The 26,778-nt window shown below is 47.6% G+C and overlaps 1 protein-coding gene across 5 annotated transcripts in view; it reads right to left on the bottom strand.

The window, feature by feature from the left end:
• The window catches only part of PAX2 (paired box 2), a 132,748-nt gene that overhangs the window by 10,451 nt on the left and 95,519 nt on the right, over positions 1 to 26,778 (bottom strand). For 3 of the 5 annotated variants that reach the window (XM_084635216.1, XM_084635213.1, XM_084635214.1), the window contains exons 8-10: positions 20,205 to 20,306; positions 13,663 to 13,749; positions 8,464 to 12,148 (exon numbers count right to left, since the gene is read on the bottom strand). In XM_084635216.1, the coding sequence (XP_084491342.1) occupies positions 12,027 to 12,148; positions 13,663 to 13,749; positions 20,205 to 20,306 (311 nt within the window). In that variant the 3' untranslated portion in view covers positions 8,464 to 12,026. Of the gene's footprint in view, positions 1 to 8,463; positions 12,168 to 13,662; positions 13,750 to 20,204; positions 20,307 to 26,778 lie in introns of those variants that run through there. The other 2 variants (XM_084635217.1, XM_084635215.1) reach the window with 2 other exon arrangements.

The following is a 26,778-nucleotide window of genomic DNA, read 5'->3' as shown; positions in this document are numbered from 1 at the left end:
TTTTTTTCCCTTTGCCTTGCGGGTTTTGTGCTTGTAGGTCACATTTACATTCTCAAGCTTTTCTCTACAACCTGGAGGGCTAAAAGATGAGATTCTCCCCTAATCCCAGGATTCCAGGAACTAGGTTTAAAGTGCCAGATATTACAAGTCCTGTGATCAAAGCGTACGAGTTAGCAACGCTTCCACACAATCAATTTCTGAGAGAAGTGGCTAGCTGCAGCTGTGCTAAGCAAATTGCAGCAGCACCCACTAGACAGTACAAGAGACAAAGGGGGGATGGAAACATAACAGAAGGAAAGAGAAAATAGAAAGTGAGCGGGGCTGGGTTTGTGGGGTGGCTTGAGAGGCAGATCTGCAGTCAGATGGCAGCATGGCGGGGGGAACAAGCTGCCTGGGAAGGCAAGGAGTTAGTGTGAGGAGAACATTCCAGTTCGGACACTCTCAGAACTTTCACCCAAACTGTGCTAGAGGCTCCAGAGCAGGGGCTGCCGTTGCCATCTTTGCTGAGGGCTAAAGAAGCTTCCAGGAACCGTGTGCCAGACATCTTTGTTGTGGGCAGCAGAGAAAAGTACAGAATCTTATAGCAGAAACTGGTGGGAGCAGTTCAAAGGGGCTGGCTGCTGAGAATCTGCAATAGCAGACTAAACAGGAAGGAAGCAGAGATGAGTTAGTTACAGGTTTGAAAGCAAACAACAACAAGGTGCAATCAGTGGCATGATTGTTGCACTGCCTAAGATCCCAGCACGGAAGGGATGGGCTTTGTCTACACGAGCACTTTTGTCAATCAGTGATGGGAAAAAACACACCCCTGACCGACAAAAGTGCCAGTGTGGACAGCGCTACGTCGGTGGGAGACACTGTCCTGCCAACGTAGCTACTGCCGCTTGTTGGGGGTGGTTTAATTACACCGGCCGGAGAGCTCTCTCCCACTGGCATCGAGCGGCTGTCCGGGAGACCTTACAGCGGTACAGCTGTGCTGCTGTAAGGTCTGTGTAGTAAACTTAGCCTTACCCAGTGATGGCAGAAAGGGATCAGCAGCATCAGACATCTGTTGGGTGCCCTTGATACTGAAAGCCCTCAACTGCCTATTGCCCTTCTGCCACGCTATGGCCCAGACTGTGACAGCGCAGCCAACTCCGCCTGTCCAAAGATCAGGATGCAGGCATGCAAACAAACTCTGAGATTAGATTCAAACTAACAAATGTGGGGATCTTTTTATTTGCCATCTAGTTTTGAAACCTTTAAGGAGAGCTACAAACTTTTTGTCTAAATACTTGAGATTCCCACGTAACTACCAGACTCCGGGAGCTGGGGCTCTAAGAGAAATATCAGACATCACTAGACTCACCATCAGAACTGGCAACACAGCTGCGAGTGGCCCATCTGCAGCTGCATGGGGGGTGATGTAGGGATCAAGAAGGCTTCCCCTGCTCCTGCAGCTGCCTGGGGACTGCCCCACACCAGCAGGCCCTGAACTCTGCGGAGTGCTCATGTTTGCTCTTCTCCTGGAAGCATAATGCCAAAAGAACAGTGGGGAAGAGGTGGGGCCATAGTGGAGAGAAAGCAGGACCATAAGTGGAGAGGAGGCTGGGTCATGGCTCCCCATTTTGCTGTCGTAGAGTGTGAGTTTCACACGAACCATGACTAAGTCCTATGGCCATACCAGGCCACTCATTGCTGGCAGACCCAAGCACTGCCCAGCCTCACGGTGCCTGTTTGGATGTCATTTGAAATCCCCTCTAAACAGGTGATAGCTTCAGTGGGCAGGGTGTGAAGTTCCCTGGACTCCAGCCTCCATGAGGAACAACCTCCGCCCCACTGCTCTAACTTCCACGGAGAGCGTGGAGTAGATTATTGCTGCTTGCTACCCAACCTCTCCTTCCTGTGTCGTCTTAAAACACTCCTTCCCTCTCACATCCGGGGTCTTGCACAGTTCCTTTCTCCAGGGTCCTGGCTGGCAGGACCCTGTGTCTTCCATTGGATGGGCAATTGGACCTTGGTGGGGTGCTCAGAAAAGTGTAGGGAAGGACTTTGGTGGTGTCACCTCCCTGCTCATCTCCCAGAATCCCGATGGCATAATCTGCCAGATCAAACAGTCTTGCAACGCCTTTCTAGTCATCGGGATATCTGCCTGCGCCGAGGGGTCGCGGCTTTAATTCACTACATGAGAAATGATGTACAGAACAAAACCGAAGGGGGTCCCAGGCCTTTCCCAGGGCCAGGAGGAAAGAGACGAGCTGCGGATTTTATTGAAACTGAAAAAGGCAAACTCCCCGCTCCCTCTTCCCAAGCCCCAGCCGCCAATAAGGATTCAAGGCTCCATGAAGAGAGTCCCTCTGAGCACAGGGCTGAACCGGAGGAGTGACAGGTGCCTCCTGATATGCCTAAATGAGAAGAGCCAATAGGAAGAGCCTGCTCAGCTTTTGTTGTCATCTGGCTTTGCTCGCAAAAGATGCGTTTGATTGACAGATGCATCAAGGTTCACAGTTTATTGGTTTTTGCAAAAGAGCCAGATCTGCCAGTTTAGACAGGGGAGTGACACAAAACTTTCCATCTAAATGGACTAATTTTACCACAGGGAATTCCCAGGCAGAGCGCGCCAAGGCAGGCGCAGTCCTGTTTTATTTTTTAACAAGGACTGAATGACAAATATAAACGACAGTTCGAGGCTGATGGAACATCAGCATTTGACACTTCACAGGGGAGCGGTGAAATAAACAATAGGCAGAGAAATTGAATTAGAATCAGCTGAGCATCAGGGGTGCTAGAGGGAGAGAGATGGCCTGATCCTTCACAGTCATTTACATCAGGGCAAAGTGACTGCTAAGTCGGTGTAACACAGCTTTGTTAGCCGTTTGCATCCATTTGCATTGATGTACATGACTGCACAAAGATGCATGGCAGTGGAGACCCAAGCCTGAGGGCAGCTAATCCCTTTCTCCCTGCTAATTCAGGTAATCCAGAGCTGCATTATTGACAGAATCATTGAAGTTAAAGATGGCAAAGAACTACAGAGTGGTTTAATTGATCTCCCTGCCAATGCTGGACTGTTCTTTACAGGATATTGTCTAGGTTTCTATCCACTCTTGTTCATTCTGCCATCTGCTTACTTTTGAGTGCTTGGTTTTACAGCCTAATTTTAATTTCATTTTTTGTATGGAACTTCATAGACCACAAAAATAAATAAAAAATCGCCATCATGTGCAAGTTTAATGGTCCTGCCCCTAGGGCATCAGTCTAGGCCTTTCAGCTTAACAACAGAGCCATTACCACTTGAACTACAGGAATAACGCTGTTAGCTGATAGCAGTAGTAGGCTGTTATCCTCTTTGTGCACAAGCCACTTAGGGAGATGTGATTTACACACTTAGCCAGGGGTGTGACTTACACACAACTATTTGCTACTCTAGCATGCTGGGAATCTGGATTTCTAGGTTTTATTCCTTGTTCAGGGGTTGAGAGTGTGGGCTAGTCATCAGAACCCAGCCAGGGGACTGGAGGGATACTGTGACGTAGGACTCTTAGTTAGAGCTGGGCGAATCATTGATTTTTTTTTTTTTTTGGTTTCATGGTCAAACCAAAATATCTAAAAACAATTTTTTTTATTTGACACGAAACAGCAATTTTTCCTTTATTTCTCACCAAAATAATAATAACTCTTTCCCCAAAAGGTATCGTTTCAGGCTGAAGAAACATTTTGTTTCACATGAAACCAAATGTTTTGTTTTCAATATTTTTAACCATTTTTGTTTGTCGTTAAATCTGGCTAAATTGAGAGGTGAAAAGTCACACCATCTCATTCAGAAAATGTCGAAACAAAATATTGTGACTTTTTCAGAATTTTCCCCCATTTTTTTCTACAGCTGAAGCTATTTGCCAAATTCAACCCGAATTCATGAACAATTTTGGTCAACCCCAAACTGCATTTTTTTGTAGTGAAAAAAAACCCTCAGGAACCCATGGTGGATGCAGGGGGAACTCTGAGTGGACAGGAGAGTGGGAGAGGAAAGGGGCAGAAACATGGGGACCATGTGCATGGCAAAATCACGTAGAATGTGGATGGACAATGTGAGTGGGACAGAAGACTGGGTGGGGGAAAGAAGGGGCCCACGGTGGGGAGAGGCAGAGCTGCTGAGGAGTCTGTCCCCCTCCATCCTCCGCTCCTCTCACTATGCTGTGGCCCTCCTCAGCAGCTCTTCCTCTTGGGCTTGGCAATCCAGGGTTTGACAAACTTCCCATGATGCATCACAGGGGGCAGGGGCAGCTCCTCTGTGCTGAATCATGGGAAGTTATTTGGCCAGACACTGCCCCCAGCTGCCATGCCAATTCAGTCTAGTTTTTGTTCTTTACAAATCTGTGCAGTTTATTGTCCATGTCTCCATTAGCCTCTAGCTGTTCCATGAGTCTTCCCCTCACCCCCATATTTCCCCAGTATTTTACTCCGGATAGAAGGACTAATATGTAGACACGTGAGCTGTTAATTAGCAGGATCATTCTTCTTTTCTTTAGAAGATGGGTACCATATTTGTTTTTCTTCCATCCTCCCCAGTCGCCATGGTTTTTCAGAACTGATTGCCAGAGGGACAGAATTCATTAGCTAACTCAATATCTTTAGATACATACATCAGGACAGGTTGGCTGGGACCATACACGCTCATGGTTTCCAAGAGTTCTGTTACCTGCTTCTTATTCAAATCTCTTTTTATAGGGCCTTCGTCATGTCAGAATACTTCCAATGCCTCTTTTTCTTATCCCAGTAGCTATAAAAAGGAGTACATTGTTTCGGCCATTGTTGTGCAATCCCTTATTTCATCCCTTTCCTTGTTGAGGCTCACATTCTGATGCCCTTACTCATATTGCATAGTACCTTGCCCTTGAGAATGGCTGTGGGCTGCAGTAGGATTAGTAGGGGATGGCAGAATCTGGTGCTTTCTACTATTTCTTTTTTCCAGGCTATAACAGCTCCTGAGACTGGATGTCTTTCTCAAACTATGTTGTAGTTCACAAATTACAGGCCTAAAGGCCGGAATTAGAGTGAAATTTTCTGGCCTGTGCTACGCAGGAGATTAGACTAGACGAACAGATTGGCCTTAAAATTCTATGTAGCTGTTATTAAAACAGAATGAAATTTGAAAATCCATTTTCCTTTCCACCAGTGACACTGGTTGTTGATTCTTAGTCAGATACTCATCTCTGACAGTGAATGTAGGTTGGTCAATTTCCTTTGTTTGTAATCCGGTTCACTTCCCAGTTCTCACACATCAGCCCATTGCTGTCCTGGGTGCAAGGGTGCTGGAACAATTTGTATAGTGGGGGTGCTGAGAGCCACTGAACCAAACTGTAAAACCTGCATGTGATGGAAGCCACTTCAAGCCGGGGGATGCAGCAGCACCCCCCGCGCCCCTAGTTCCTTCACCTATGCCTGGGCAGATTCCTAACACCTGCAGCTGTGCAGAGAAAGGTAGTTTCGTTTTATAGAAGATATTGATATTTCAAAATTTGGTCTCATTCTCATTTGGAACAAACCCCAACATTTCAACATTCTTTGTGAAAGGGACTGGTGGCTCTGGGCCTGCCTGCCTTGGGGAGCTGCCATGAATGCTGGCTGGAGGCACTGGGGTCTCTGGCTCTGAAGCAGTCCACCAAGTGGTTCTGTTGCAACTTCGTCAATTTTGACAAATCGGCATTCTCCGAAAGAAAAAATGTTCTGGAGAAAGCAAAATTTAATTTGAACCGTTTTGATTACAAAAACCAAATCCAAAACAATTTCATGGAAGCATTTCTGTCCAGACTTCAGAGGAGCTATGCTGCTTTACATAAACTGGGGATCTGGTCTCTTGATGTCAATGGAACTATGCAAATTTACATCTGCTGAGGATCTGGCCCATTGATTTTGTGTAAAAATAATTTAAAGAAGCATGAAAAATGTGGATACAAACTTAGTTTGGCCAAATTGCGAGCACCTTGCTAGGGTTTCACTGGGCCCATACTAAGTTAAACTTCCTTGGACTTCATGTTGAGCTGATGCTTGAGGAAACATTGAGTAAATAGGTCAGGATCTGGCCTGTTTATGGTGCTCCTTAAAATAACATACGGCTATTTCTTATGCAGAGGATGAATACTAAGGCTGGTAACTGGGCTATTAATGATGTTGCATAAGGTTTTGCCCCTCAGCTGACCAGGATGATTCAGAATAGAGAGGAGGGTGCGATAAAGCACCTGGTTACAGGGATTCCACTCATGGAAAGAAAGCATATGTCTGTTAGTGTAGCAGAGTGGCAGGCGTCAGCTCTGACAGCTGTCAATCACCCTGCTTTCTGTTGAGGCTTTGCAAAGTACACCCACTCTGTCCAATCACTTTGGTTGAGAATTGGGACTAACTCTGGAAGGTTAAAATACGCCCGGAAGACACCTTGAGCAAGTGATGCTAACCCCCAAATGAGATTACAAGGAGGTGGGAGAGGGGTGAAATGGGACCGCTGCCCTAGGTCACTGTAACGCAATGGCTAACCCAATAACATCTGGACTGCTTGGGAGACACCAAATGTAAGTGTATCATTGGGAGTCCATTGAGAGAGATCAGTGGAAGAGGGAGTTCTGCTGGCACTTCACAGGGCTGGGAAGCTAGGTTAGTGGAAGCTCACAGAGGCAGGACACATTGCTAGAATGCATATGGTGCCTTCTATCAGGCAGTGTGACAGTTAGAAGTAGTGGTGTTTATTGTTTACAGGGTGCCCAAAGGTGTAGGTGCGGGGAGTGTGACAACCCAGAAATCCCGGGGTGAATCTACTGGAGAGAGAGAAAGAGAAAAAAGCCAGGAGCCACCAGGGTGACATACAAAAAAAAATTGTTTTTATTTCTCATGTGCGCGCACACACACACACACACACACACAAAAGAGAAGAGGAGGAAGAAGAAAGAAGAAAAGATTCAAACAGAATTGAAGCAATGAGGAAAAGCCAAGAATGGCTGCAACAGCCTAGAACAGGTATGACCCTACGCCTGACGATGCCCTCCTCTCCCACCCAGCATCCTCCCAGTGGCCGCTGCTAGTTCTGGTTCTGGTTTGATTGTGTTGTCAGTTCTAGAATTGTTATTTGATCCCTTTTTCCTGCCTTTCAAATCTTGTCACCTTCCCAGACCTGAGCGAGGATCACATTGCAGTAGCATGGGTGGGTCCTACAGAAACTCTCATCCAGTCGATCCCGAGCAGGACGGGTCTGGCTGTTGTTTCTTTCCCTAGGGGACTGCATATCCTTTGGGTGAAAAAAGTCTTTTTTTTTTTCCAACAGTTCAGTAAAACAAGATTCCTTTGCGGGGGGGTGGGGGTGGGGAATGTATCCAGAATAACACTCGCAAGGAGAGATGGATGCAGGGTTGTTTGGGTTTTGTTTGTGTAATATCCTCACATTCATGTTGGGATTAGTTCTGAAGCTTTGCTCTGTATTTGACTCAGCACTATTGATGGGTCAGAAAGCATGCAGACATGGCCCCTTTCAGCACCCCGAGGTAAAAAAACCCCACATTTACAGGTCATAAAAGGTGTCGCTTTAATGGAATTGTCTCTCCCCCCCTTCCCTCCCCCATTACCCCCACATCCCAGCAAGGCCGCTAAACAAGAGGTCAGTTAATGAGAGGACACAGGAATTCAGAGAACAGGCCTCAAGTGCCACCTGGTTCCAAATGCCACACTTCCTGTTCCTTCCAGCAAAGCACGTCATTTGCGACAGCTTGTGGGATTCTTTCCCCCGAAAGAGAAAAAAAAGGGGTTGTGCCACCTTTCTGCTCGGTCCGTTAGAAAAAGAAAACGTGGCGATGGAGCAAAGAATGAATGGAAAAGACAAGGAGAGCAAGCAAGAAGAGTAAAGAAAAGAACGACAATAAAGAGGAGTGAGAGAGCGAAAGGGGAAAGGAAAAGGAGAGGGAAGTGCAGTGGAAATCATTGCTGTTGCTAATAATACTTTACACTTCTGTTGAGCTATCTATCCAAGGACCTCAAAGCAGTTGGCGAATGTAACAAATTCAGCCTCACCCCACCTCTGTAAAGTAGGGAAGTATTATCATACTCATTTGACAGGCAGGGGACTGAGGTGCAGAGAGATGATGTGGCTTGACAATGTTTACCCAGAGCCAAGAAGAAAACTCAGGAGTCCTATCTCTGTCATCTTCTCTGACCACTGGAAACACCAATCCCCCCTCCAGAAGTGATGGTGGGCTAGAAATGAAGGCGTAATGGAGAAAGAAATAAAGAGTGTTGAGGAGGGAGATAAAGAGAAGAAATGAAAGGAGGGAAAGGAAAATAAAGGAGAGCGAGGGAAGGAAAGAAAGCAGAATGGAGGAGAGACGTGAAACACAGCGACAGATTTAGCTGGATTTTGCATAGTGATTTTTTTCCTTCCAAACTTTATTTTTTGTTTGTTTTTTGTTGTAATTTTTTTTTAAGAAAAATGAAAAAAAATCCACCTAAAATAAACCAACTCCCAGGCTCCTGGGGAAGGAGCCCTTCCACAATTTGGCTGTTCCCTCAGGTTCTGGGTTTGTGCTGTGCTTTATTGAACAGATAGTTTTGTTTTCAGTGAGCACAACAAGACTTGCACAGTACAGACAGCGCGTTCCTTATGTACAGGATGAGACGAGGCTGTTTTAATAACTACCATGATGAAGATGGAGATGAACTTATATACAAGAGGAATTGCCTTCACATTACACACATTATCTTCCTACAAAGCAGCAATTGTTTTTGCAAATAACATAATTTTAAATAATTGGTAGAATTTCTGTGTTTCCTGCATAGTCCAATCTAATGGAATCTATATGAATATTGATGGTTTTCTTCTGCATAATATCACCACATAAATCCCCGTGTCAGCTACTAGACTTTAGCTATAATACTGCTTTACAATGCATCCATCGACTGTAACTCAAAACAACCAACACAAGAAACTCTTTGGCAAATGTAATTCAGTACATTCGCATGGGGCTTTACGGGGGGAGGTGATGGAAGAGGATAAGACTGCCTGGTCCTCTGCATATTACTTTGTCCTTCTGTTTTCCTGATCAAACCCACTTGCTGTTCTTCTAAACTTTCCAGGCCAAATCAATGAGTGGGGGAAATCCCCTTGCATCAGTGGAGTTAAACCAACTATGAATTTGGCTCTCTGAGCATCAAATTAAGCCAGCCATGACTGAGCCAACCAAATCCTGCCTTCTCAGCCTATCTTGTCTCTCTGTGACATGTCATCATAAGAGTGGACTTTTCTCAGCAGCTAGCTGCTTTGGAACAGTCTTCCTGAACTGCAGGTTGTCCAGTTTGAGGTGTGTCAGTCTCATGTTTTCAAGCCCCTTGGGTTATTCTAGTTGTCATGGTTGGCATTAGATACCTCTGGCCTTGACTGCATGCTGAGTGAAGCTGGATTTTGGACAAGGAGAACAAAGGTACTGTTGAGAGAATCAAATGGGGACATCATGGCTTATGGCCCAGCATTTATCTAGTATGTGGGGGACAAACCGAGGGGATGATGAGGGTGAGTTTTTAAACATGATTAACCGTTGTCTCTTTTTTCATTTGAGATAGAATGAGACAATAGGCAAAATTCTCAACCCAGTCACATTGACATAAATCTGGATAAATTCCAATAACGATTGACTTCAGTGGGTTCACAGTAATGAATCTGGAGCAACGCCATTGACTTAGTGGAGTGGAGTAACTCTGTTGACTTCACTGGAGTTACTCAAGATTTACCAGAACAGATTTTAGGCCCTTCTGTGTAAACAAAAACACTCCCTCTTAGCATTCTGGGCCATCCCATTGCAGAAAACGCATCCATATAGTCAGCCTGAGATGTGCAAGTGCTGAAAAGAGCTCTGGGTGAGTGGGGTCTTTGGGACCATTACAGCCAGTTGCTGATGATGGACTTTTCTTGCCTTCAGGCTAACCCTGGAGACAAAGCTGAGTCCATGCGCACATTTCATTCAGGGGCTGGGAACCCTGGGCTTTATACAAATGCTAGTTTCAGAAATTGCTCCATGGTTCACATTTCCACCCTCAGTGGGTTGACACTATCCGGCCTTTATTCATGGACAGTGGTGCACTCATCTTATCCCAATCCTCTCTAAACCAGCAATGAGAATCTACCTCTTGCTGCCCATGAAACCAGCTCTAGCCTTCATGTTTTCTTTGACTAGCTTTTTGGGAGTGTCAGTCCAAAGAACAGGAGCAGCTGAAGTTGTCAGCAATACAGGAGTAATAAGCATTTCCGCTGACAATCAGCCTTTCGAAAAACAGTGCTTGGGAATCACTGGGGAACCAAAGAGAGCAGAGAATCACTACAGAATCATTACAAGAGCATTCAGGAATCAGGGAGTGAATATTACGGTGTGAAATATAGGATTGAGGGTGCAAGGATGAGGGTATAGGGGATAGATGTTAGGGTGCACAACATAGATAACTAAGTGTAGGGATTAGGGTAAAGGGACCGTGGGAGTGGGATAGGGCATAGATAGCAAGGCTGTAGGGGCTTGGGAATTGAGAGTAGAACATGTAATGGGGCTATAGAGATTAAGGTGTAGGTTTTTGGGGACCGGTGTAGGGCACAGGCATTAAGGTGTAGGAGTCAAGGCTGACTGAGGCAGGTATGGGTGAAGGGAGTAGGTGCAAGGTTAAGCACATGGGAACCAAGTGACAGGGAACCAAGCAACAATCCCAGCCAATTCTGAATTTGTCTGTCTCAGAACTGCTGGCTGAAGGGAGATCTAATGGACCTGCATGAAACCCCACACGTTCCTTTCTACCACAAGCGCAGTTAGAGCAAGAGACTGGGTTTGTTTTCTTTGTTTGATGACAATGGACACAGAAAAAGCTGACTTCCCATGGGGTGCGTTTAGTTGGCTGTTTTGTTTGGTAATTTTCTTTTTTGCCAGATGTGAATTGTCCACACTGCTCCCCAAAGAATGGGATTGGGATTAGGAAAAGAGGAGGTGATGGGGCAGAGCTGGCTTCCAATCCTCTCCACCATCACATTCTAGTGCAAAACAGAAAGGAAATGAAACCCAAGAGTGAATGGGGAGCATCAAACATCAGAGGAACTTGTGTGCCATTCGGGCGAGGGGATTTGGGTTTATTTTTGTAGGGTTTTTTTTATTTTGTTTTTTTGTTGATTTTTTTTTTTTTTAGAAAATTGGGGATTTGTTCATTTTTTTCCTTTTTACAGACCTTCATGACAAAGCATAAAAACACAGTTATATTTATATATCTATTTATATATTTCTTCATTTCATCGGTCGGTTGGTTGATGTCGCTCCATCCTCCTGTCTGAGCTGATTGTGTGTCACAGAAATCGTGTTTGTGTGTGTTTCAACCCAACTCCGCCCTGTGAGGTCACAGCATGCCGGGTGTGTCCTTCAAATGGAACGTTGAAGGAAGCCAGGGCATGAAGGGAAGAGTGGGGATGGAGCACACAGAGAGACCCGGGAGGTGGGGGGGGAATGGAGAGTGTTGCACTTGGGCCTTTCCTTCACTGCCAGATGGGTTGCCTCTCTGTGCTGCCATCCCCATGCTAGCCAGACCATTCCCTCAGGCCTCTGAAACAGGCTTGTCGGTTAGCATTTTGAAGCTTCTACCACGGAAGAAAGTTTCTCGAGGGAACACTTTGTTGCAGGTGGCTTCCTCCCCGCTTCACCCTGCCTCTACCACTCCCTGGAGAACAGGGTCCTGTATAAACGAGGGTGGCAGGTTGCATTGCTGGAATTCCCCTCAGTCTTCAAAGTCAGGGAGGCCTTGCGTGGCTGAACTGTGCCTGGGATTGTTTGACGGACTGCAGCAGCAGGTGAGCTGGCCACAGGCCTTTCCGGCTGCCCATGGAAGTAGTTAGGTTGGGGCGAGGGACAGAGTGCAGGGGACGCGTATTTCTCAGTCCGATGTCGTGAGCGCTTCAATCCAACACGTTCTGCGGGGAAGGGAAAGGATAGCTGGGTGTGGAGGGGGACGGAGAAGTTCTCTTCACTCTTCCCAGGGATGGAGAAAGTTGATCAGACAGGTACAATATGAAGGCCTAAGCTGTCGCCCTGCAGTTTCATGTGGTTTCCATGGTAACTAGTGGCGGTCATAGGCAGCGGCAGCAGTGGGAGGTGCAGCGCCTCGGGATGTGGCACTATAATAATAAGGGGAACCTGAAAGTTAACACAGGAGAAGAATGGACTGGTTGAAAGGACAAACAGTAAAAAAATAAAAATAAAAAAAAGAAGAAAAGAAAATGAAACAAAAGTAAAGAACAAAAGGAGAAGGACCAAAGGGAAGACCTGTGGCCAGGAGCAGGTGGGCCAACACTTCCACCCAACTGCTGTATTTCTCTGAAGATACATTGCCACACATCATGCTCCCAGCAGAGCTGGTCTCTCCAGGGCTGGGAAATCCTCGTTCCTGTAGACCAGCGGTTCCCATGCTCTGGGCCCCGCCCCCACTTGGGTTTGTGCCATCAGCAGATGAGACTGCGATCCCAGTTGAATATGATGACGCCTCTGCCAAATGGCGCCCTCTGCTTGATCTTGCATGCACCTTGCATGCACACCTATTTCTGCTGGGGCCCTGTGGAGGCCCTGCAGAATGAGCACCTGGCCCTGGATTCTTTGGTTGCTTTGCTGCTGTCTGGCATTGCAGGAATCAATAAGTCTCCAAATGGGGGCGTGCAGGCAAAACATTTGGGACCTGTTGCTGTTGCCCTTCTGCACAGGGGCTGAGAGGTCAGTGTGTGAGTATCACTCTGGCAGCACCCCGTACCTGAGCTGCAGCAATTCATCTGCAGTAGGCCTCTAGGGGTTGGATTGACTGAACAGATGTGATATGGAGCTGCGAGCCATCTCCAAATGCAGCTGGGGGAGAAACAAAACAATTGTCCTTTGTTTCATTGCTTGGGATTTTGGTCACACTTGGAACAGAAGCCTTCCGGGCGGTTATTGGATGGGAGTTAAACAGTGATTGATTATTAAGACCACATTTGCTGAGGTTTAACAACACTGGAATAAAATGTGTATCTATTACCCAGTTGTTAAACCTTAGTGAATATGTAGTTAATAATCACAGCTTATTTATTTTACATACAATAAATCTCCAGTTCCCATACAAGGAAATGCTGTGTGAGAGGTCAGAGTTTTAGGGCTTTTCTCCCCCCCCCCACCCGGGACAAATTTTAGTTTTTCTGTGAACATTAGGTTCAGTGGGGCTCCAGCCCTGCTGGACAGACTACACCAGCCACCGACAAACTCAGCCAAACTGACCCAGGCATTGTGGGCATTGCTCCTGGGTGGAGAACTTGCTGACCACCCTTGGAATGGTGCAGCCCATGGGGAAAGAAGAACCTGAAGTGGATTTCTGACCTAATCTGGAATGGACTGTGGGTGCAACCCATGGAGAAAGGAGAACCTGAAATGGATTTCTGACCCCATCTGAAGTAGAGTTTTGGAGCAGCCTCAGGCTGGAGAAAAAATAGATGTCATGAAAATACCCACTGAGAGGCCAGACTGGAAAGTGAGGGAAAGACCTTTAGCCTGGCCAGATACTTGCAGACCATTTCAGAAAACAAACGAACAAACAAAGAAAAGAAAACAAAGAGACGCACAGAAGGAGCGCGAGGCGGGTGTGTGTGTGTGTGGGCAGGCAGGTACTCACTTAGTAACGCTGGGTTGCTGAATCGCCAGGCCTCGTTGTAGGTCGTGTACTGAGGGTGACTGTAAGGGTTCCCCGAGAACTCGCTCCCTGCAAGGAACAAAGTGGGAAGTGAAACACAGTGGGAAAGAGATGTCTCTACCCTTCCCCCAAGCTGGTCCTTAGGTCCGTCTGACCCAGGCCATACCAGTTTATGTAGTTTCTTTACCCACCTGGAAGTACAATTTAAGGATATACAATTCTTTAATGTTCAGTGCAATGCTGCTGACCCTGGACAGTCAAAAAGTATGAGTCATGCCCTCAAAATCACAAGATCTTTCTAAAATGTTTAAAATATTGGTTTCTTTTTCTTTGTCACCTGGTTTCCAGATCTGCAGGTGCACAGGGGGGTCATATTTTCAAGCTTCGCTCTGCAACCATGAGGGATAGGAACTTGCTGGGTTTTTTTTAAATGAAAGCCAAGAGCCACACCTAATCCCATGGCTCCAGGAGCTGGGCCTTTAAAAGAAACACCAAATATTGCAAGACTCATGATAAAACCACAGGAATTGCAACACTGCCAATAGCAACTCGCGTTGGTCAGTTTTGTTCTTAGTAGGATGCTGGGGGTTGTGAAATGGGGAAGTTTATTAAGGAGGAAATCATGGGTGGTGGTCATCAGAAGCACTTCACAGGGAGGTGAGGGGAAATGCTATATATGAACTGCAGAGTGGAATATGCATGCACAGCCCTTTCTTTCCTCCCCCCTCCATAGCATCATCCAAGCCACAAGAGTGGCTCGGATGTGATGGGCGCCCCATTGACATTCTCTCAATGACTCTCTCAAGTACATAAAAAGTTGTAACAAGGAGGAGGGAGAAAAGTTGTTCTTCTTAACCTCTGAGGATAGAACAAGAAGCAATGGGCTTAAATTGCAGCAAGGGAGGTTTAGGTTGGACATTAGGAAAAAATTCCTAACTGTCAGGGTGCTTAAGCACTGGAATAAATTGTCTAGGAATCTTCATCATTGGAGATTTTTAAGAGTAGGTTAGACAAACGCCTGTCAGGAATGGTCTAGATAATACTTAGTCCTGCCATGAGTGCAGGGCACTGGACTAGATGACCTCTCAAGGTCCATTCCAGTCCTATGATTCTATGACTTCCATACAAAACTTGCTCAGGTTACAAATCAAAAGGTGCTTTTTCCAATTGCTAGTGCAATGGATGCTGCTTGGGTTTGAAAGGTGAACTGGGTTCTCTTTGTCTCTTCATCTTTGCCTAAGATGGGCCCAAACCAACATGACTATGAACTCTGTGAAATGCTGGAAATCTGGACCAGGATCCAAATTTTACAGCTTTGCCTCAGAAGAGCACCCAGTGCACCTCCCGTAGCTATATGGGCTCTTCAGGGCTCATGAATTTGCAACTGAGAAGATATGACTGGAAGACATATGTTGAAGTCAGACTGGGTGATCATAATGGTCCCTTCTGATCTTAAAATCTATGAATCTGTTGAGTAAGGAGATGGCATTTTAAAATAGATACTTGTCTGATCATCACCTCTCTTTAATGAAACTGCAGGCAGGCTGGGAAAGAGCAATGCCAGCCGAGAGCCTATGTAATGCACTCAAATGACACTAAACATAGGTCTGAACTTTGACAGTGGGAAAAGAACAAAGTGGCCATGGTGCCTGGTCTGTAGAGTCTGATAATAACTTGCCAGCTATTCTCTGTAGGGACCAGAGTCCTTGGTAGAGAAACAATCAGTGTAGAAAGCATCCAGACCTTCTAATAGAGATCCATAGCATGGAGGTTAAAGGCAATAAAGCAAAGTACATGGAATGCCTCGGACACAATTATCAAAGAGATTTCAATTCATTATTCTCTAATCTCTGCCAGTGCTTCCTTCTCGGGAGCATTAGAGCCAATGGGCCATATTCTCTGCTGGTGGAAACTGAGTCCATGGAGTCAACACAGCTACAATGATTTACCCTTGATAAGGTTCTATTGGGTTTTCTAAGCAATTCAGAATAATAGCATAAAGTAGTCACCATAAAAAGGTCAACTTTTGTCAAGAGCTATACCCCTCTTCCATCCTCCCATCTCTGGGATCTGAAGTACTGCAGTTACAGTAGTTCTTACTCTGAGGGCTTGTCTGCACTTGAAATGTAACAGCTGTACTGTTGTAGCTCTTCAGTGTAGACACTACCTACGCCGATGGGAGGGGCTTTTCCGTCAATATTGGTAATCCACCTCCTTGAGATGTGGTAGCTAAGTCAATGGAAGAATTCTTCCATCAACCTAGTGCTGTCTACACGGGGACTTAGGTCGGCTTAACAGTGCTGCTCAGGGAGGTGGATTTTTCACACTCTTGACTGATGTAGTTAAAATGCCCTAATTTTCTAGTGTAGACCAGATCCTAAATATAGGGGAATAGTTCAGATTCTCAGATTCTACCAAGTGGGAGCTGTTGGCAAATGTTGACTTTATAATGGCAACCACTGAATGTGCTTCCAACCCAGAAACATCCAGCCCTGGAAACCCTGATGGATAGATGGGGGATAGTCACAACATCCCTGCTAGAGAGAACACGGGATGCCATGGGGGGCAGGCAGAGGGAGACTACACAGAGGGAGAGCATGGCCCTGCTGTAACACCACTGAAGTGAGCTGCTCAGCAGAGTTGTACCAGGGAGAAACCTAGCTCAGAGAGAAGGAAAAGGCCAACCAGACAGGCATTTCTGCTCTGAGCTGGCTAGCCCATGTCTCACTATGGCTGCAGGGGAGAGCAAAATTCTGATATTTCAAGGCTTCTCTCTCTGTCTCTCCTCTGTTGTCATCCTAAACTGTTACTGTGATCCTGAACCACAGGTTAAGTAGTGGAGAAAGAGCCCCACCTTGGTGCAGCCATGGGGAGCTGGGGAGGATGGAGGGCAGCCACTGGAAATGGTGTTTATTGACGAGGAGTGAAAGCATGCATGCAGCAGGATAATGAGCTTTTGAGCTCAACTGTGACCAAGAAGAACTGAGCTATTGCCTTTCCCGATTGCTAATGAAACAAGTGTAATTTCCTCATCAGCATTGGATTCTGTTTAATGCTCCCCCCGTTGCTGCTACCAGCCCTCTGCAGGCTCCATGCTGCTCTCTCTGAACCCCTTCTCCTTTTGGAGAGTCCTCTAGAGGGTTTGCAGAGTGACTCCAGCAGGCAAAGGGATTGAGGTTGGGGCTGACAGCTTCTCTAAGAAAGAGGGGGAAGGGAGACAGGGATCGAAGGTGTCCTGTCACTTGAGCACAAGCCTCCCAAGCCTGGAACATGCTCAGATCCAGCATAACATTAAAGTAATGTCTGATTAATCCTCCTTTGACTGACCAATTCCTGCCCTTTGCAGGAAGATGCACTCAGTGACCTAGTAGCTTCCATACATCTCTAGAGCCAGTGAGCCTAAGTTGCAGCTGTGAAATGTGTGCAAACAGGTGACTGTGAATGCAGGACATCATGAGCCAAAGGGATACGTGCACCCCAGATTACCCATTTTGCACATGCCTCTGTGTCTTTAAGGGGGACAAACTCCCTTCTGTTATACCAGTGCAAATGATGTCAGCAGGGTTTTACTGATGTAACAGAGATACATTTGGCTAGAGCTGGTCAAAAATTTTTAGATGGAATAGTTTTCCTTCTCAAAATGCTGCTTCAACTAATTTGAAATATTTCACAGGAATGTGTAGATTTCAATGAAATTTTCAACAGACAAGTTTCACAATGATTCAAAATTGAGTATTTCGTTTAGACTTCCTTGTTTTGTTTCAACTTTCTCATTTCATTTTAACTTTCTTCTTTCGTTTAACTTTCTTCTTTTGTTTTATTTTGCTTTGACATATATTATTGAAACTAAGAATTTGGTATTATCAAAATGCTTTGTTTCAATGTTACTGCATCAAAATATTTTGGAATATTTTGTTCCACCAAATATTTCAATATTTTGATTTTTTGTCCCAATTTGAGATAAAAACAAATTTTAAAATGTTGGAATTTCCTACAGGACAGAAATTCCATGTGTGTCCCTTTGGATCCTGAATGAAATCCACTGAATCTGAACCTTTCTTCGCAGAAGTCTATGTTGTCTCTTATGATTCATTTCTAAGTTTAGGCCATACATCTGCACTTCATGTCCAACCACAGAGTCACATCTGTGCTCTGACATCTGCATCATGGCAGCTTAACAAGGAACCAGTAAATCAGGGAGGACCCAAAGAGGCTCCAGTGGTGAGGACCTAGCCTCAAGATCCCTGCAGTGGAGTGGATGTTCAAAGCACCTGAACGATGCAGCTCTCTGGCATTTCGGCACATTTGATTACATACCACAAAGATGTTCTCTGATTGGTCAGCAGGGAACCTTCTCTTACACACTGCCTGTTTCTGATACACTTAAAGAGTTCCTGCTATTTATTTAAGTCTCTGGATGTTTTCACTTCACATTCCCCATTAGGCCTATCAACATCTATCTTATGTTCTATGGAACACAGTTATGTTGGCTCCAGTTGGACTGGAATACAGGAATTGCCAGACCAGTGGTCCATCCATCCAGTCCAGTATCCTGTGACTGCAAGTGGCCAGCACCTGGCACTTCATAGAGAGGCATGTCCAAGTAGGTCCCAGGAAAAATTTCTTCCTAACCCTCAGATTGGCTTAAGCCCCAACATGGTTGGATTTTCATTTTCAGAAGGACACCTATTTGGCTTGAATAATTTCTGATGAAGTGAGTTGTAGCTCATGAAAGCTTATGCTCAAATAAATTTGTTAGTCTCTAAGGTGCCACAAGTCCTCCTTTTCTTTTTGCGGATACAGATTAACATGGCTGCTACTCTGAAACCTGTCTTACACATTGTAATTTAACTAGCCTGTTTTTTTCCCCTTACCTTCCTGCTTCCATTCTTTGTTTGGGTGTCTGCATGCTCTGGGTCAACTCTGTTGTCATATGAATGAGCTGAATTCCCTTACCCTTGACTTAAGGGTCTCTCTGACTAGCTTCCTCATTGTTGTCAAATGCACATTTTCTAAAGCGGACTGTCCCAGAGCTAGTTTTTGGTATGATCTCTGCAATGGAGATGATGAACTTCATTATACAGTAGTCACTAGTATCGAGTGCCTCAAGGAGAATTACTTCTTAAATAAACTCCTGTGGGTTACTAAGCGTATGTCTACACTGCAGAAAGAGGTGTGTTCTTAATTTGGATTAAAATAGCAGAGAAGGCACGGCAACACTGCTTTAAGCATAAACTGGTTATAAGCTTTAAATATGTGGTTACCTGAATTCACCCATTATGACTGATTTTTGACTGCTATACATCACCTTTGTGTTCCCCTCGCTCTCGAACCAGCTGGGGGCCAAGCCAGCCCTTGGCACAACTTAGAGCAGGTTTGGGGCTGTTCTGAATGATGCTGGCTCTGAACTACTTGGAGATTTCAACACACAGATAGCTGGCAGGGCAAACTTTGCAGCCCCCCTGCGCTGCTGGAGTGGTGCAAAGGGGCTGGAGTGGGAGCCAGAATCTGACCCTATCACTTTTCCTGATCCTATAATCTTACAAGTATATCCCCAGTTATCTTAGAGCAGTGGGTAGTTTGTTAGCCCTAGGCAGAGAAGACTACTACTACTAGCCAGTACCTCTAGGGATATAATCAGGGATTAGTCAATTAAGGGTATTAGAGCTCAGACCTGCACACATTTATTGTCAGTGATAGTGCTCAATGTTGTGAGTAGCCCCAATGACTAGCAGTATGCTCAATAACGTTTACCAGATCAGCCCCTTAGCTAGCTATTCCTGGGGTCTGGGCAGTGGCTAGTTGGCCTTTCTGTGAGCAGCAGGCAGTACAAGTTAGGCATGCATGTGCTGAGTGAAGATATTTATCCCTAGCCAATGGGTAGCAGAGAGCCATTTGTCTCTCGGATGCATGGAGCAGGTAGCTAGATATCCTTATTCTGTGGTTAGTGGCTGTGGATAAGAGCAGTCAGACTGGGGGTGGCTGGTTAGCCCTTGGGTTGTTATAATAAGTAGTTTTCCTTGAACTGTGCTACTTATTCCTGGTATGTGGGCAACGGGTTCTTAGTGAGTCTAGGTTGTAGCACTGTAGCCACCCATGGCTGTAGATATTAAGTTACCATTGGCATCTGGTCCTTAGCTGTCCTGGGCTTGGAAAAAAGATAGCTCGTTACCCTAGGCAGGTGGGTAGTTAATTATTATGAGCCATGAATAGTGGATAATAATTTACATTTAATTTAACAGTTGTAAGTTAACTATGATTGTTAATGAATATTAAGATTAATTAATTACCATAGGTTATAGATAGCTAGTTGCCCTTAGCTGTGATGAATCAGTTTTCATGGGCAGTGGGTAGTGCATTATGTTTGACTGTGAGCCATGGGTAGCAGGCAGGGCTTTAAGGGCAGCAGAGACACTGATGGGAAGGGATTTAGAGCGTTAGCAGAACACTCCAGTGCCTGAGCAGAATGATCAAGGCCTATACACTGGCTAAGCACAACACAAATGCTTTTGTCATTGACTTACCAGGTACCATTCCTGCGAGAGTTGAGGTTGGGTAGCTGCCCTGTCCAGTCGGTGGGACATGGGGTGGGTAACCGGGCAAGGTGGTGCTCGCCATGTCACGACCTGGAGAGAGAAGGAAGTGCGGACAGAGGATGAGCAGTGTCTTGAACTGAGATCCTTCAGCACAGAACTGGTGTCTCCTTTGTCCACACCAAGTGGCCAGGAGCCTCTTGGGCAAACCACTCTGCCTGGAACCTCTGACTTTCCTTTTCATTCGAAGATTTTGTTTTGGAGACCTTGATGCTTTTGAGTCCAAGCTGCAAAGAGGGCAATGAAAAGGAGCCTCTTCAAGGCTCAGTTATTCATTTCGTCCCATAGTAGACACCGAAGCCTCTTGGGCAGCTTGGATCTATTTAACCTAATCGAAGCAAATCTAAGCTGCATAGGAAGTTCTACCACATTCATCACTGGAGTAGCTGAGCTCCTGCACGTGATGCAGGCAGAGAGAGGTGGCATGGTCCAGTGCCTAGAGCTGTCAGGAGACCTATCTTCCATTCCTAGCTCTGCCACTGTGCATCCTTGGGCAAGTCACTTCACTGCTCTGTGTCTCTGTTTCCCCTCCCACTATTTGTCCGTCTAGGCTATAAGCTCTTTGGGGCAGGGACTATCTCTTCCCACACGTGCACAATACCTAGCACAATGGGGCCCCTCTAGGTGCTGCTGTCATACAAATAAAAAATAGGACCTGGGGTTTTAATTTGATTCCCTCTTTACTTCTGTCACAGATACAAGTTTCACTGTTTCTTTTGCAAGCCCCAGAGTCAGGACGCCTTCCCCTCCAGGGGATGGGCATGGGGATGGGTGCAGGAGGAGAGGGGCATAGGCCAGTAGATGATAGGGGTTTATTTTTCACCACTGAGTAGGTGCAGTTGTGGGGTCCTTGCTTGCTGCCAGAGGCATGTCCTCATTGGTTCGCCTGAAAGCGGGCCAGCAAGAAGGGAATTTTGCTGTGAGTGCTCATTGCATTTAAATGAAGTAAAATCATCTCAGAAGCTGCTGGGAGTTTCAAGCCAAAACCAAAATAAAAATCCCTCTAAATAAATTAAGACAATCCTTTCCCCACAGCTGCTGGGATCTTACCAGCTCAACCTCCTCTGCTACCTACTGAGCCCACAGCCCACACCAGCCCTCCAGATTCCTCTGCTGAGCTGTAGCTTGCCATGGAGCTTGTGCCGTTGGCTGCTGCCTTGTTAAATCCATTCTCTATTCTGTTTGGAGATCTGGGTCCCAATTCTCCTTCATCTGTGCCCATGTGAATCAGGACCAGCAACCTCCCCGGAAGTCAACACAGTAGCACTGGTGTATGTAAATGTAAGGAAAACCAGGCCCACTGTTTCAGCTCAGCTTATGGGAGAAGTGAAATCTGTGGACTGGGTCCTGGAACCAGCCTTACACCCGGCACTCAGAGGAAATGAACCCTACTTCCCAGCAGAGGGTGAGTTCTCTCTAGGGTGTGGTGGGTAGAATCAGTGTCACAGCTTTTGGGCTTTGATTAGTGATTGGTGAACCAGACTGGTTAAAATAAGAAGAAATGCAAACCTTGGTCTGTCCCTTGAGAGGGTCCTCACCCATTGCCGTCTCGCCTCACCCTTGATGGTGGGAATTGGTGTGTTGGTTCTGCTGCACTCTGTCCATCCCCCAGAGGTGATGCCTAAGAGTGCATCATGCCATTCTATTCTCTTCTATTCTATAGGTTCTTATCCCACCCTCATCACGGTGGTACCCTAGTGGTACCCTAGTGATTTCCAGTCATGCATTATGACGAGATAACTGGCTCTGTGGATGAGGGGAAAGCAGTGGACATGTTATTCCTTGACTTTAGCAAAGCTTTTGACATGGTCTCCCACAGTATTCTTGCCAGCAAGTTAAAGAAGTATGGGCTGGATGAATGGACTTTAAGGTGGATAGAAAGTTGGCTAGATTGTCAGGCTCAACGGGTAGTGATCAATGGCTGCATGTCTAGTTGGCAGCCGGTATCAAGTGGAGTGCCCCAAGGGTTGGTCCTCGGGCCGGTTTTGTTCAATATCTTCATAAATGATCTGGAGGATGGTGTGGATTGCACCCTCAGCAACTTTGCAGATGACACTAAACTGGGAGGAGAGGTAGATACACTGGAGGGTAGGAATAGGATACAGAGGGACCTAGACAAATTAGAGGATTGGGCCAAAAGAAATCTGATGAGGTTCAACAAGGACAAGTGCAGAGTCCTGCACTTAGGACAGAAGAATCCAATGCACCGCTACAGACTAGGGACCAAATGGCTCGGCAGCAGTTCGGCAGAAAAGTACCTAGGGGTCACAGTGGACGAGAAGCTGGATATGAGTCAACAGTGTGCCCTTGTTGCCAAGAAGGCCAATGGCATTTTGGGATATATAAGTAGGGGCATTGCCAGCAGATCGAGGGACATGATTGTTCCCCTCTATTCGATATTGGTGAGGCCTCATCTGGAGTACTGTGTCCACTTTTGGGCCCAACACTACAAGAAGGATGTGGAAAAATTGGAAAACGTCCAGCCGAGGGCAACAAAAATGATTAGGGGACTGGAACACATGACTTATCAGGATAGGCTGAGGGAACTGGGATTGTTTAGTCTGCGGAAGAGAAGACTGATGGGGGATTTGATAGCTGCTTTCAACTACCTGAAAGAGGGTTCCAAAGAGGATGGATCTAGACTGTTCTCAGTGGTAGCTGATGACAGAACGAGGAGTAATGGTCTCAAGTTGCAGTGGGGGAGGTTTAGGTTGGATATTAGGAAAAACTTTTTCACTAGGAGGGTGGTGAAACACTGGAATGTGTTACCTAGGGAGGTGGTGGAATCTCCTTCCTTAGAAGTTTTTAAGGTCAGGCTTGACAAAGCCCTGGCTGGGATGATTTAGTTGGGGATTGGTCCTGCTTTGAGCACGGGGTTGGACTAGATGACCTCCTGAGGTCCCTTCCAACCCGATATTCTATGATTAAGCAACATAACTAACATCTGTCATGTGTGGGTTGTTCATTTTTTCATCCTCTCCCTCGGGGGAGAATTGTGTGTACACTGGAGCGTCCAGGCTTCGGACTCACTGGGCTTTCCCAGGCTGAGCAGCCTGGCACATTATAGCAGGTGTCAAGTGGGGAAAAATGTCACTGAAAAATGGTGGAGAACTCTAGGCTTGACATCCCTGTACTAAAATGCTGCCGTGGCAGGTGAAGGACATACACGCTGACATTCCTACTCAGATGTGGGCACACAGGCACATGCACACAAATCACACCAGATCTAGGCACACCCAGATCTAGGTACACCCCCTTCAGATTCACACCCAGATCTAGGCACACTCAGATCTAGGTACACCCCCTTCAGATTCACACCCAGATCTAGACACACCCAGATCTAGGTACACCCCCTTCAGATTCACACCCAGATCTAGGCACACCCAGATCTAGGTACACCCCCTTCAGATTCACACCCAGATCTAGGTACACCCCCTTCAGATATTCACACCCAGATCTAGGCACACCCAGATCTAGGTACACCCCCTTCAGATTCACACCCAGATCTATGCAAACCCAGATCTAGGTACACCCCCTTCAGATTCACACCCAGATCTAGGCACACTCAGATCTAGGTACACCCCCTTCAGATTCACACCCAGATCTAGGCACACCCAGATCTAGGTACACCCCCTTCAGATTCACACCCAGATCTAGGCACACCCAGATCTAGGTACACCCCCTTCAGATTCACACCCAGATCTAGGCACACTCAGATCTAGGTACACCCCCTTCAGATTCACACCCAGATCTAGGCACACCCAGATCTAGGTACACCCCCTTCAGATTCACACCCAGATCTAGGCACACCCAGATCTAGGTACACCCCCTTCAGATTCACACCCAGATCTAGGTACACCCCCTTCAGATTCACACCCAGATCTAGGCACACCCAGATCTAGGTACACCCCCTTCAGATTCACATCCAAGTATAGGCATCCCCACCCTCACATTCATACCCAGATGTAAGCACAGCCCCCAGCCTACATTCACACCCAGATGAGGAAAATACAGTGGGAGTTGGACACCTAATTCCCTAAGACTCCTTCAACAGTGCCAACCTGGAAAAAGAAGGTGACAGCTCTCCTCCATCTCGGTCAGTGTGGTGATGCAGACGGTGCCACCATCTTGGCTGTGGTGGAATCAGACCAGATTACACATCAGCATTTCTCCGTGGGTTTCTCTGCTGACATCACATAGGGGCCCTGCTTTACTTTGCTGGGGTTTCACTTGGTTGTAGATTGGTAGAACCTGTGACACTCTGGGGTCACGGGGGATAAAGCTGCCTAGTTCTTTAGATGGTGTTTTGGTTGCCTCTCAAAAAACATCAATGGCCCCATTGAGGAACCTTTTTTCAGGGTGGTGAACACTCACTGACATCAGTGGGACTACTCAAATAAAGAGAACGGCAAGGGGAATAAGGGTTCTGCAGTGGAGCCCTGAGCATGCCCTGCATACAAACTGCTTCCAGTGTCAGTGCGCAAACAGGCTCATCACCTAAGTTCCCTGTAAGCTGCACGGCCGCTATGCAGGCAGGGAGAGGCACCCCTCATCCAGCCCAGCCCAGGCTCGCCAGAGCTGCCAGGGAGAGGAGCCCCTCCCTCAGCTTGACCCAGCGCAAGCCTGCAGGAGCTGCCGGGGGCAGGAGCCCATCCACCGGCCCGGCCCAGCCCAGCGCAACCCAGCGCCGCTGGAGCTTCCGGGGAGAGGAGCCCGTCTGCCAACCCGGCCCGGCCCGGCCCAGCCCAATGCCATCAGAGCTGCGGGAGCCTGTTGCCTGGCCCAGCCCAGCCCAGCCCAGCCCAGGCCCGCTGGAGCTGCCAGGGAGAGGAGCCCCTTCTCTCCCCCGGCCCGGCCCAGCCCAGGCCCGCCAGACCTGCTGGGGAGAGGAGCCCCTCTCCTGGTCTGGCCCAGCCCAGGCCTGCCAGAGCTGCCATGGCTGGGGAGAGGCACCTCTTACCTGGCCCCGAGCTGCTGTGGCGAGAGAAGGCTGGGGGGAGTCCTCTCTCACTGCCACAGCCTCGGGGCAGCCTGCATCCCAAACCCCTCATCCCTGGCCTCACCACAGAGCCCACACCCCCAGCCGGAGCCCGCACCCTCTCCCACACCCCAAACCTCTTCCCCAGCCCTGAACCCCTCACTCCCAGCTGCACCACAGAGCCCGCACGCCCACACACACACCCTAACCCTCTGTCCCAGACCTGAGCCGCCTCCAGCACCCCAATCACCTCATCCCCAGCCCCACTCCAGAGCCTGCACCCCGAGCCAGAGCCCTCACGTCCACACACCCCAATCTTCTGCCCCAACCCTGAGCCCCCTCCCACACTCTGAACCCCTCAGCCCCACCCCCACCACACATCATCTCCAGACTGGTGCACAGAACAAAATTCATTCTGCACATGGATGTAAAAAAATAGAGGGAACACTGCTCATCACCCACCTGAGCTCACAGGTCAATGACAAAGTCAGATTGCTGTCTGATTTCTGACAAGCCCACATTGCCAGGCCATTCCCGCAACCCAGGAACCTCCTGAGTGATCAAAACGGAGCCCTCGACTCAACTGTGGCTCTGAGCTAGAGAGCGGAACCTTGAGCTTTCTCCCATCTACAGTTCCCTGCCTGGCCTGAAGGCAGAGAGATACTGAAGGAACCTGCATCTCCTGAAACATTTCACCGTGCTCTGCTCCAGAGGCTGCTTGTCCAATGTGCAACTAGAGGAGCATTGCTGGAGATAGCTTGGGCTTGGAGAGACACAGAACTCAGAAGCACCACGAGGCTGCATTAAAGCTTGGACCAAGAGAGCTCACAATACTGTTTTGCTCTCTGGTCTCCTACTGGGAGGTCTTCAAAAGAGCCAGAAAATGAGGAATAGAGATTTTAACAATGCAAACCTTGATGAAAAGGGAGACATTAGAGCAGGGGTGAGCAAACTTTTTGGCCCAAGGGCCACATCGCGGTATGAAACTGTATGGAGGGCTGGGTAGGGAAGGCTGTCCGTCCCCAATCAGCCTGGCCCCCACCCCCTATCTGCCCCCCTCAATCCTCCAACCCATCCAACCCCCCCACTCCTTATCCTCTGACTGCCCCCTCCCGGGACCCCCCCGCCCCTAACTGCCTCCCTGGAACCCCACCCCCTATCCAACCACCCCTGCTCCCTGTCCTGTGACTGCCCTGACCCTTATACACACCCCCGCCCCCTAACCATCCCCCGGGACCCCACCCCCTATCCAACCCCTCCTGTTCCCTGTCCCCTGACTGCCCCCTGGGACCTCCTGCCCCTTATCCAACCCCCGCGCTCCCCACCCCCTTACCATGCAGCTCAGAGCAGCAGGAGCTCGCAGCCCCGCCGCCCGGCCGGAGCCAGCCGCACTGCTGGTGTGGCTGCAGGGTAGCGGGGACAGCAGGGGAGGGGCCGGAGGCTAGCCTCCCTGGCCAGGAGCTCAAGGGCCAGGCAGGACGGGCCCGTGGGCTGGATGTGGCCCGCGGTCCGTACTTTGCCCACCTG

Source organism: Lepidochelys olivacea (assembly GCF_965140295.1).
Source record: "Lepidochelys olivacea isolate rLepOli2 genome assembly, chromosome: 7".
Lineage (NCBI taxonomy): Eukaryota > Metazoa > Chordata > Testudines > Cheloniidae > Lepidochelys > Lepidochelys olivacea.
Note: the sequence above shows the minus strand (reverse complement) of the source record. Positions and strands in the feature narration are given on the sequence as shown.